This window comes from Argopecten irradians, chromosome 2 (assembly GCF_041381155.1).
Source record: "Argopecten irradians isolate NY chromosome 2, Ai_NY, whole genome shotgun sequence".
NCBI lineage: Eukaryota > Metazoa > Mollusca > Bivalvia > Pectinida > Pectinidae > Argopecten > Argopecten irradians.
This window is the reverse complement of record NC_091135.1, coordinates 28,631,217-28,643,807: the sequence shown is the minus strand read 5'-3', so window position 1 is coordinate 28,643,807 and position 12,591 is coordinate 28,631,217. Positions and strand designations below refer to the sequence as shown.

The following is a 12,591-nucleotide window of genomic DNA, read 5'->3' as shown; positions in this document are numbered from 1 at the left end:
CGTTTAGCATGGAGCTCGAGGGACGACTAGTTTTTCCGTTGTTGTAGCAAGGGGACACATCATAAACTAGTTCACTAAACCTGCCTGTATGTTAGGTGTGTTTTTAGTTTACCTTTATTAAAAAAGATATAACATATATAAAGGCAGGTTTAGCGGACTACCCCCCCCCTCCTAAATCCAGTCTCACTTTCCACATGCTGCACGTCACATAAGGAGGTCTTCCTTAGTGAATATGACGTTTAGTATGACCAGCCAAACAGCCATCGAGTGATCTGTGTGGTATAGTCATACTAGTAGTAGTAGTTCCAAAAACAGTCACAACCATTTTCTTGGTATTTTAAAATTTACTTTATTCTTTCGATTTAAAATGAGAGAATATATATCATAGAGGAAAAACCAGGCACTACATAACACTCTCTACGTTACAAACATATTTTGGTATGTAATGGTACAATGTTATAAATAAGGTTTGTTTGTAATGTCAACCATTCCTACGCAAAATAAACATTAAAGCTGATACACGTTTATATAAAACTATTGAAAAAGTAAAAATTAAAAGATACGTTTGACGAAAAAATAACCACAATAATATCTGTTGACAGTTACTCACTCTTGATCTGTACAACGTGATTACAATGACCATACTTTTCATCGCTGTATAATAGTATAATGTAATGAACAATGAATATGTATACATAAGTGGCATCTATAAACAAATATATGAATAATTTATAAAATTGGTACAACGTTATTATATGCGGCATTTTTTTCGCCTCTTGTTTTTCATGTACGAAATGATATATTACATTAGATATAGATTTTATGAACAAATTTTTAAGTTACAAAAATTACTTACTTTACACCATTATATGTACCATCATTGAAAAATGTGAGCCTCTTAGTTTTCTTCAAAATAAAAATATTAAAATACTAATTTGCCTCCCGGAAAAACTCCAATGCACTATGCCCTATATAGAATGAAGTACTGATTGTGCATGCACCAAAGCAAAATAAATTAGTTCATATGTATTTTGTTATTAATAAGACACATTTGTCTACGATCAAACATCAGTGATTGTTCAAATGATGAGTATCGTTTATGCGCTGTCGGCGCTGGAGCAATTTAAAACTTGCAGTTCTAGGTTATTTTGATCTATGTAGAAGATAGTTATTCCGTAGTCATGTAGAGAATATTAATTATATTATCACCGTATGCAAATACTGGTAAAATGTAAAAAAAAAAACCAAAAACTTCAAAATGTAAAGATGATACAATGGTATTATCAATAACCAAATAAGTAATTCTTGTAGCAATGATAAAAAACTGCAAAAGTACATGTACATGCTATAAAAAAATGACGAAACAATTGGCAGTGATAAATTCCAATACTGTTGTTATAACTATGAATGTAGTTAAAATTCACGAAATATGTAAAAATAATTATTTTTTCATAGTTTTCTTACTAAATTCGAATTCTGACTGGCCGATTCTTTTTCTTCATACCTTTTTGAAGAAAACAATTCGAATGGCGTGTACATCCGACGTAATTATGACGTCACAATAGAGACATCGACGTTGCGTATTGGTTTGGAAAAATCATCTATTGGAAAATAAAGGAATTATACGTTTAAACGTATTTCATTTAAGCATTGATGTCATTATTTTTAGCTTCATCGGGGTATGAAAGAAATTTTGTTTGCAAACTTTGTGAATCTGCGTAGCGGATTCTCACAAAAGGTTGCAAACAAAATTTATTTCATAGCTCGATGAAGTTAAAAAATAGTGCCATCAATGCTTATGATTAATTTGCAGACTACTTGATGATATGCAATATGTTTAAACGTATGATTCCACTGATTTTCCAATGGGTTAGTTTTCTAAATCAATACGCAACGTCTCTATGGTGACGTTATGATAACGTCGGTTATTTGCGCCATTCTCTGTTTTTTTCTTCATAGTATATGAAGTAAAAGTATCAACCAATCAGAAAGTTTAGTATGAAAATTAATAAAAAATTAAAGCGAATGGTCAGGCAAAGAACGGCTAAAGTCGGTAAAAATGGTGTTAATTGCAGTATAATTTCTTATGAAATAGAAAAATGAAACGAAAATGACACGACTGAGAAACACATGTCCGTGTTGACATTTCCAAGCAGCCTTGTTTTCAAAGTGTTAGGCGAATTAATATACTGTGCTAAAACACGGGGCTTCCCCATAATTTCAATGGTCAAACCTGTACACTGTAGGCAGATCTTTACAATCATTATGGTAAGCAAGGACTTTTGGAAGGCCAAAGAACGTATTTAGTCTGGTTTCCATTGCCCGACTATTCGCTATAATTATTTTGTTTTGTAGTCTAAAAAAATAACCATAAACATTGATGTCACTATTTTTTTATCTTCATCGGGGTATTTATTTGCAAATTTTTGTGAGCATCCGCTACGCGGTTTCACAGTTTGCAAATAAAATTTCTTTATGCTTAATTGAAAACCATTAAAATTCATTCAAAGAATTAATCAAAATATTGCATTTAAATTGTATCCGTTTAGTAACAATCATTCACACAAATTTCACACCTAGTATATAACATCAATAGTAATGCATGTCTATACACCAACATTGATGATCTTGTCTATTCTGTCCTTGTGGACTCAAAGAGGTTGGATATCGTTTATTAACATTAGTAACTATCATAAAAGAACACCTGGTTTTAAACAAAAGATATATACATATCACATCTATTATGTCTACCATATTTATATGTACAAACCAATAAACACTCATTGCACATCCACTAAACCATCACAGGTATCAAAAACATATATAAATACATAGTCTCTATCACTTCAAGTATTAAGATAGTTTACATTATATATTCTTCGTATATCATTAAACGTAAGAACCCTTAGAACATTATTGATGGACCCAATATATTTCCGTATCTCCGCTACAAAACACTATGTAACTAATAATACATGTATCCTTATTCAGATATCATAACATACAATTAATATTAATAACAATTACGTCATACATGTAACTACGGATCTGTCAAATCTCGAGATTTCTTCAGAATTCGTATGGCTCTGTTGGCTTTAATTTACGTGCTTTGATAGAGTCATACACAAAGAGTTCACAGACAACGGGCAGCTGGAAATAAAGTATGTAACATTATTATAATAAATAGTAAACACACGCAATAGTAAGCTGAGGATAACGAATTTATATGTAATATTTGCTGCAAGTGCCAGGGAAATCGGAAGTAAGCGCTACTAATTCTTGACTTTATATTTCAACTCTATATTTAAGTACTTTCATTAATTCCTCCCTTACGTATACCATTATCCCGATAATACGAATTTAATATAATTTGTCTAAGCTGACATTCGAAAACAAACGTGGCCAGACTTAAGATATTAAAAGCATCTGTGATTTTGATGATGGCTGTTGACCATTTAAACATCAATTAATTATCCAATCAGTAATAATTAATATAAGCCCTGAAAATCGGGTTGAAACACATAACTATAATGTAGCGTGGAAATGATTTATCAATTAAAATGAGATGTCATATATCCAGGGTGACACATCTAAATACTTAGTATAGGAGATGTTATGTTTCATCCTTACCCCTTTTGATTCTGCCACCAGTACTTTATTAGATTTCATTTCAAATTCAGCTTTTGACGCCACCAGTATGCTGAAAACCTTTGGTGTCGCTGCATAATAATGGGAAATAATGTAAAAATAAACAGTTGTTTCCCATTATCAATATATTATATCTTGATTATTATATATTTTGATTGCATATAAAACAAACATATTAACTACACTGTATGCATAATTAAACTATCAACAAAGTATAAAACTGACTGTATCACCATGGTAACTATCACCAGATATAAAACTGACTGTATCACCATGGTAACTATCACCAGATATAAAACTGACTGTATCACCATGGTAACTATCACCAGATATAAAACTGACTGTATCACCATGGTAACTATCACCAGATATAAAATTGACTGTATCCAGATATAAAACTGACTGTATCACCATGGAAACTATCACCAGATATAAAATGGACTGTATCACCATGGAAACTATCACCTGATATAAAACTAACTGTATCACCATGGTAACTATCACCAGATATAAAACTGGCTGTATCACCATGGTAACTATAACCAGATATAAAACTGACTGTATCACAACTGTAAGTATCACCAGATATAAAACTGACTGTATCACCATGGTAACTATCACCAGATATAAAACTGACTGTATCACAACGGTAAGTATCACCAGATATAAAACTGACTGTATCACAACTGTAAGTATCACCAGATATAAAACTAACTGTATCACCATGGTAACTATCACCAGATATAAAACCGGCTGTATCACCATGGTAACTATAACCAGATATAAAACTGACTGTATCACAACTGTAAGTATCACTAGATATAAAACTGACTGTATCACCATGGTAACTATCACCAGATATAAAACTGACTGTATCACAACGGTATCACCAGATATAAAACTGACTGTATCACAACTGTAAGTATCACCAGATATAAAACTGACTGTATCACCATGGTAACTATCACCAGATATAAAACTGACTGTATCACAACGGTAAGTATCACCAGATATAAAACTGACTGTATCACCATGGAAACTATCACCAGATATAAAACTGACTGTATCACCATGGAAACTATCACCAGATATAAAATGGACTGTATCACCATGGAAACTATCACCTGATATAAAACTAACTGTATCACCATGGTAACTATCACCAGATATAAAACTGGCTGTATCACCATGGTAACTATAACCAGATATAAAACTGACTGTATCACAACTGTAAGTATCACCAGATATAAAACTGACTGTATCACTATGGTTACTATCACCAGATATAAAACTGACTGTATCACAACGGTAAGTATCACCAGATATAAAACTGACTGTATCACCATGGTAACTATCACCAGATATAAAACTGACTGTATCACCATGGCAACCATCACCAGATACAAGAGATCCCAGAGGGATCTTGGCGCCCACCAAAAATGATCTGACAATAGAAAGATGGATCTTTTCTCTGCTTTTCAAAACCTTTACTACAAACTTCATATAAAATTTGAGAAAGATCCTTTCATCACTTACCGATATATATCACAGTAACAAACTTCAAGTATTAAAATCCAAGATGGCCCCCTGTTGGCCATCTTGTTCATCATTTGGTCCCAAAATGTTATATGCACAACTAAGGTCATAGGGGAACTTAAATATGAAATTTGAGACAGATCGTTTCAGTACTTTCAGAGAAATAGCAGTTTTATTAATAAACTTCAAAAATCAAAATCCAAGATGGCGGCCTGTTGGCCATCTTTTCCACCGAATGGTCTGAAAATGCAATATGCACAACTAGGGACCTAGGGGAACCTGCACATGAAATTTGAGACAGATTATTTCAGTACTTTCTGAGAAATAGTGGTAACAAAACTTCAATTACCAAAATCCAAGATGGCGTCTGTCGGCCATCTTGTTCACCAATCGGTCCCAAAATGCAATATGCACAACTAGGGACCTAGAGGAACCTACATATACAATTTGAGACAGATCCCTTCAGTACTTTCTGAGAAATAGCGGTAACAAATTTCAACTATCAAAATCCAAGATGGCGGCCTGTCGCCCATCTTGTTCACAGATCTGTCCGAAAATGCTGTATGCACAACAAGACCTCTAGGGGAACCTGCACATGAAATTTGAGACATATCCCTTCACTACTTTATGAGAAATAGCGGTAACAAACTTCAATTGTCAAAAAACCAAGATGGCGTCCTGTCGGCCATCTTGCTCACCGATCGGTACCAAAACGCAATATGCAAAACTAGGGACCTAGGGGAACATGCACACGAAATTTGAGACAGATCCCTCAAAACTTTCTGAGAAATATCGGTAATAAACTTCAATTGTCAAAATCCAAGATGGTGGCCAGCTGGTTGCCATCTTGTTGACTGATCGGTCCAAAAATGCAATATGCACAACAAGGGCCCTAGGGGAACCAGCACATGAAATTTGAGACAGATCCCTTCAGTACTTTCTGAGAAATAGCGGTAACAAACTTTAACTATCAAAATCCAAGATGGCTGCCTGGCGGCCATGTTTTTGACCGATCGGTCCCAAAATGCAATATGCACAACTAGGGCCCTAGGGGAACCTACATATCAAATTTGAAAAAGATACCTTTAGTACTTTCTGAAAAATAGCGGTAACAAGAATTGTTAACGGACGGACGGTCGGCCGGACGGACGGACCACGGACCACGGACGAAAGGGGATTTGAATAGCCTGATGATGGTGGGCTAATAAAACTGACTGCATCACCATGGTTGCTATCACCATATATAAAACTGACTGTATCACCATGGTAACTATCACCAGATAGATATAAAACTGACTGTATCACCATGGTGTAACTATCATCAGATATAAAACTGACTGTATCACCATGGAAACTATCATCAGATATAAAACTAACTGTATCACCATTGTTATTGTCATCAGATATAAAACTGACTGTATCACCATGGTACGTAACTATCATCAGATATAAAACTGACTTTATCACTATGGTAACTATCACCAGATATATTACTAGGTTCAATACCAATGTAACTATTTACAATGATTTTCAGATGAATTTTCACTTTACAGTAAGAATATAGTGCACATGTACATCATTTATTTCCAATAATTATAGACTGAAGTTAAGATTTTGTTAATTTAGAACTGTCAGTATTTTCTATTAAAACAATAATGAGATGCTAATGAAATTATCACTACAGAACAGTGCTATAAATGACAGTACAGACACACCCTCTGTAAATGATGGCCTTACCTTTGTCAGCTCCGTGCTTTTTAACCAACTCCAACATCTGGTTTTGTGGTAATTGAAATGATCCAGAGAACATGATCTTCTGATTTTTAAATGTACTGAAAGAAAATCATATAAGTTGAATTAAAGTTGATCACTGCTTCATCAAGTGTAGATTACATTGAAATAAAATTAATTTCAACTCTTGGATGTATGCATTTAAAGAGGGTTACAGGTTTTGGGGTATATTATCATAAGTAAATATACAGTGTATTAACATATATATACACTTTACTATCAATATTTTTTCCATTATTAAAATCCTACAATTCTAAAGGAGAACCATGAGAGGAAACCTGACTTACCTTGATGCCTTGGAGTTTGTTATGGCTGTGTAAGCATTGGCTACCTTTGTATCATCAAGTTTATCATCGATGGATGCACCAGCCCCCTGCAACAGAGATAACCAAAATTTATTACATTTCTGCAATTATTAATCTAAAAATAGTTCTTAATTATACTTTTTGCATGACATGAATCGTATGTCCATTTTCTTACAAGATACATGTTTGTTATTTCCTTAATAATTTTAACACATTTTTTTTCAAAGCAATGTTATAATTCTGTATTTCCTTGTAAAACATCAGAATTTCACCATGATCTAATGAGGAGCTCCAATTAATAGTGTTTTCTGATTCATCAATCAAAAGATATTTAAACTTCTGTCAATGGCAATGTCACACATCTGGAAACCTACATTAAACAATTAAACTTACAAATTTATCCTTTATCAACTAAGTGTCACAGATATTTATCAGTACATTACTTAATATCATATTTAAAGAATGAACTGACTGTATATACTTACAGGGGGTTTATACTTGAAATTTGTTTTAGCAAGTTCGTAATGTACAACGTATGAAGGTAGGATATGATTTCCATTGAAGATGACCAGCTCCTGTTTGTCCGGTGAGGTATGAGAGTCGTGTCCCTTTGTGAGTGCTGCCCCGTGTATGAGTTTAGTACACTGGAACACTTTACCTGGTAGTACCTGACACAACAACAGCTTAGTGGCACCTTGGATATAGGACATAGAGTATGCAGGGAACTCACTGAAGTACACTCCCTTCCCGTACCACCCTGTGTCTGTTTTATGTTGGAATCCTGTATCACCTGTGGAGCAAAATTTCAAATATACATATACAAAATAATCATGTATCTGGCTCATCAACTGGCATACATGTCCTATAATCCTGAGGCAGAGTTAAGTGTTCCTGTGTGATGGTAATGACATGTCATTTTTGTGAGTGAAGTGAGATTATTAGGTGACCAATCTCTAGACTTATGCAGACTGCTGATGAAATGATATACAGTACCTGGTACTTTAAATCCAGTCTCACAGATTGGGTTGATGTTTTTCTCGGCCGTCCCATGAAATGCCAGTACTGGGTAGGATTTGTCTTCACCTCTGTGCTTTTTTAAATCCTCCCTGCCAGCCCTGAAGGTCAAGGTCAATTCACTAATTAGTATGACACGGCATTAAATATCAAGATATCTTTTTGATGACTTTTAACCATTTCAAAGGACCTATACTTCAAAATAACAAACTTTTAAAATATTCAAACACTGCATGTATATTTATATAATTTATACATGTATATCAAAACATTATATGAAAGAAACTTACTTGAATTTCTTCCCAAGGTTGGGATTCACCACATAGTCAACTTTGGTGACACGGTACCTGAAAAATATATTACAGAAATTACTTTATTGGTAAAAACATCAATATACAAATGTAGTTAGGGGAATGATATTAAACCATACATATAACTGCATTTCTTTCAACATAATTTTTCATTAAATTATCTTAAAGATATCCAACATGACAATATTATGTACATTTTTACTTACTATCATTTTCAAATTTGAAAACTTAGCTTTAACTTAATAAGGCAATGTTTTGGGTGTTTTTTCAGAATCACATATATAGTCAAACTTGCCAATAAAGGACACCAAAGGGACAAAGCAAAAGTGTTCTTTAAAGACAGGTGTCCTTTACACAGAGGTTAACTATAGTAAATCACACCAAATGGGGTTGATTTTTTGTCCTCTTTATATAGAGGTGTCCTTTACAGAGAGGTGTTTTTACTTCAGGTTTTATTGAAGCTATGGTAGTTCTCTGTCTGAATTTATTGTAATGTAATTCCGTGATATATAATAAACTATACATCTCCAAAACCCAGGTTAACAGACTTACGCAGATCCTGCAGGCCCACTGAGGAGGCGGTAGAACTGAGACTCAGCCAGACGGAAATGGGTCTGATCTGCAGACCCCTCCTTGTAGGCCCGTTCTGCCTGTAGGGAGAAGCGGACGGTCTTGGTTCCTTCTAGAGCCTCCTTCTCTCCCTCTACTAGTATTAACCCGGTACTAACCTGGAGTCAAAAAATGTGGAAGTCTGCAGTAGTTATGTGAAAGCTTAGACTAATGTGGAGACAGTACAAGATGGGTTCTTTTCCCATGCAGAGAGGAGGGAAACAAAAAAAAGACTGTTAGCTTAGTTTTCGGAAAGAAAGATGCTAAACATTTGTACGTAACTCCAAGCATGCATAAATGCTGAGTTAAGTAGTATTAAAATATTGTAAAAATGCATACACATCAAAGCAATTAAACTTTATTGAAGAAACTTTTAATGATCTGATTCATGTTCATCTTACTAAACCTTACAACAGTATATTAATAATAATTACACATTCATATACATATTGATCAAAATATATCTATTACCTCTATTTTGACTTATTTTGACCTGCACTGTAAGACCTGTATATAGTGTATGGTTGAGTGCAGTGTATAGTTATAACCAACATATATATGTATAATAAGTATACCTGATCCTGAAGTTTCTGGAGTTCCCTTTCTTTACTTTTCACTTCATCCTTGGTTTCCTTGAGTTCCTTTTGTAGTTTCATCTTTGCTTCAAATGCTTTTTTGATCAATTCCTTTCTTTCTTCCTCAGACATCTTGGAGTAACTCTTCACAAGTGACATTCCTCTTTTGAGAATATCGTCAGTCTTAACAGTTTTGCCTTTTTTATCCTGTTGATATTAATTAAGTTTGGAATTGAGTCCTGACCTATCAAAATGATTGTTCATGATCCTCCTATAAATTTGAATATAGATTTTTATTTTCATATTGTACAGTCACATCATGCTCAAACTTTTATGAAATATAATCTACTTTATGAAATATGACCTATGAAATATGATCTGTGTTTATGAGCTTGTCATTATATATATATGCATTTAGTTTTCATAAAATGTATGCAAGAGATATTGGTTATGTATCAAGGCTTATTCTGTAGTGCATATTAATTTTGGGGCTGATACAAGGGCCATCATCATTCCCGACTGAAAACTTGTTATATATATTTTCCCTTTTGGTGACAAAATCGATACACAAATGTGTGAAAAGAATAATAGATAAGTATTATGTATAATTGTACAAATGATTTCCTATGAGAAATAATTAACAACTATATGCAAAGCCATGATAATCAAGAGGCATCTACACAAGCTAAGACAGGCTTCCTTTTGATGCAGCTTTCAGCCAAAATGTTCAGTCAAAAAGTAAGTAAAAGTACATTTATTGTATATTGCTAATTTAATTATGTAAAATCATTGTGACTATGTCTCTGTGTGCTATACATGTATGTATATATGTCAAATATTTTTTCATTCTATTGTTACTGGAGCTTAATGTTTATTTTCAATAGTAAATTGTTGTCTTTATTTGTCTTACATACAACAGTCAATGAAGGAAGTTTCAAACATCATTACATGGTCCAAAAATAACAAAAAGTCATTTTCAAAATATTTATTACAGTGTATGTTATATATATTAGTTTAGTGACAAATATATTTGATAAAGCGTGTACAAATGTCCAATCTTTGATCAAGTTCGTTATGTTTCATGAATATGTGTTTATCGGTCTACTTTCACTTTACGTGTACATTGTATACTGCAGTGAGGTAAAAACTTACTTTCTGTTCGTCTTCCGAGTCGGGAAGCTCGTCAGTATAACTTCCATCGTCGTCCGTTAACTTTGAAATAACGGTCGTAGGATGAGAGAATTCCGCGAAATGCAGCAGATTTTTCCTGTAACACGACGCTCCATATTTACACGGTGGAAGGCTCGTCATGTCGGTGGCAGATGATGAGTCGGACACTGTCGAACCACTAGTACTGCTTCCTGCATTATCGCCATCGTCTTTGCTATCGTGATTGAAATCTTTGAAGTGTTGTGGGTTCTTTCGATAGCACCTGGCTCCATACGGACACACAGGGATTGATGAATCTGTCTTCGCCTTTTTAGCTGGTGAAGCCATGTTTAATAAATGTTTTTGCGAAGTAGGCAACTCTTTGGCCTATTTATTTGTGACGTCAGCGCGTCATCAGTTCATGTCGTAACATGTTTTAGCAATATTGTTAGCTTTCACGATTCTTACTAAAGTTTTTTTCAATTAGCACTTAAACCATATCGTATATAAATGACACGTTAATGACGGATAATAACAAAGAAATGTAATAATAACAAATACGTTTGTTTGTTTATACACGACATTGACTTTGGAGACTTCCATGAAGGGAGATAACTCTAATTTTATAACCACTATATATATACCACTGTATACGTCCTTGAGCAAAAAAAAACCATTCTAACCCATGCTAGTGTAGCAGACTGTACTATCGTGAATTAATATATGCTATCATCAGTCATTTTTCATCTTAATTGGACCAGAAATCTTAATATATTTTTCATGAAATATTTAAGAAATATTTAAGTAAAAAAAAAAATTGTGAATTACTGTAGAACTGTTGTATGAGGTGCTAAAATTGTCCATGTTTCTATATAGGCCTATTACAATTTTCCCACAAGATTAGAATGGCTACCATAGCAACTTCAGCTGCAATGGTACACAAACATCATCTACTGTATCACAGGTCGACTCATTATTTGAAATTCAACAATTTTATTCCCTAAATTAAATCACGGCGTTCTCGAAATCTGACATCACGTCATTGTTTACTGACGCTAAGTCATGACGTCACAATAAATTTCCAGCCGATGGAGAATACTCATCAGTGATAAGCCTACATGAAATATACAGTACAATGTATGACGCAGATAGATGTGGTTCTGGTGACTGAGTAATTACCATTCTTTGTCCCTATAAATTCACACTAGTAACATGCGAGGATGGTGGCTAATTAATGAGAAAACCTTCGCGTTGACGACTTCTCAGAGAGATGAAATACAAAATGAGTGAAAGTTGACGGTTACAACATTCTTAAAAGCCTAATATACACATACTATTGGGTCTGAAAGAAAGTTAAATTGAGCGAGACGAATGTGAATCTACTATCAATAATACATGTCCCTTTTTAGCCAATATTTTTCCTTATGTCACTAATAAACTGTGTAACTATTGATATAATGTTTTAAAGCATCAATGATATACGGACAACTTTGTTGTAAGGCATAGATCAGTACGTATTTCAAATGGTAAATGACACATAAAATCTTACCTATTTTCAATATTGTGACAAAAACCGGACCCGGGTGCGGTATTCCTAAGTATTCCTTGGTAGCGTGCAGGTAGTACCCAGCACCCAGGTCGCAGCTTCTGTCT

At 34.0% G+C, this 12,591-nt stretch overlaps 1 protein-coding gene across 1 annotated transcript; it reads right to left on the bottom strand.

The window, feature by feature from the left end:
- Window positions 1-596: 596 nt before the first annotated feature.
- LOC138315042 (uncharacterized) lies at window positions 597-11,464 on the bottom strand. The gene is made up of 10 exons (XM_069255769.1): window positions 10,942-11,464; window positions 9,790-9,996; window positions 9,158-9,333; window positions 8,585-8,641; window positions 8,274-8,395; window positions 7,766-8,070; window positions 7,263-7,348; window positions 6,922-7,016; window positions 3,631-3,719; window positions 597-3,150 (listed from the first exon to the last, which is right to left on the bottom strand). The coding sequence occupies exons 1-10, from the start codon at window positions 11,284-11,286 to the stop codon at window positions 3,070-3,072; spliced, it is 1,563 nt and encodes a 520-aa protein (XP_069111870.1). The 5' UTR covers window positions 11,287-11,464; the 3' UTR covers window positions 597-3,069.
- Window positions 11,465-12,591: the final 1,127 nt, after the last annotated feature.

Excerpts from the sequence above, each read along its gene's own strand:
- LOC138315042 (XM_069255769.1), bottom strand. The coding sequence starts at position 11,286 with ATGGCTTCACCAGCTAAAAAGGCGAAGACAGATTCATCAATCCCTGTG. Across the intron at positions 9,334-9,789 it reads TCCAGAAACTTCAGGATCAG|GTTAGTACCGGGTTAATACT; the intron begins GTATACTTATTA and ends TTTTGACTCCAG. Across the intron at positions 8,396-8,584 it reads AACCTTGGGAAGAAATTCAA|GGCTGGCAGGGAGGATTTAA; the intron begins GTAAGTTTCTTT and ends CTTGACCTTCAG.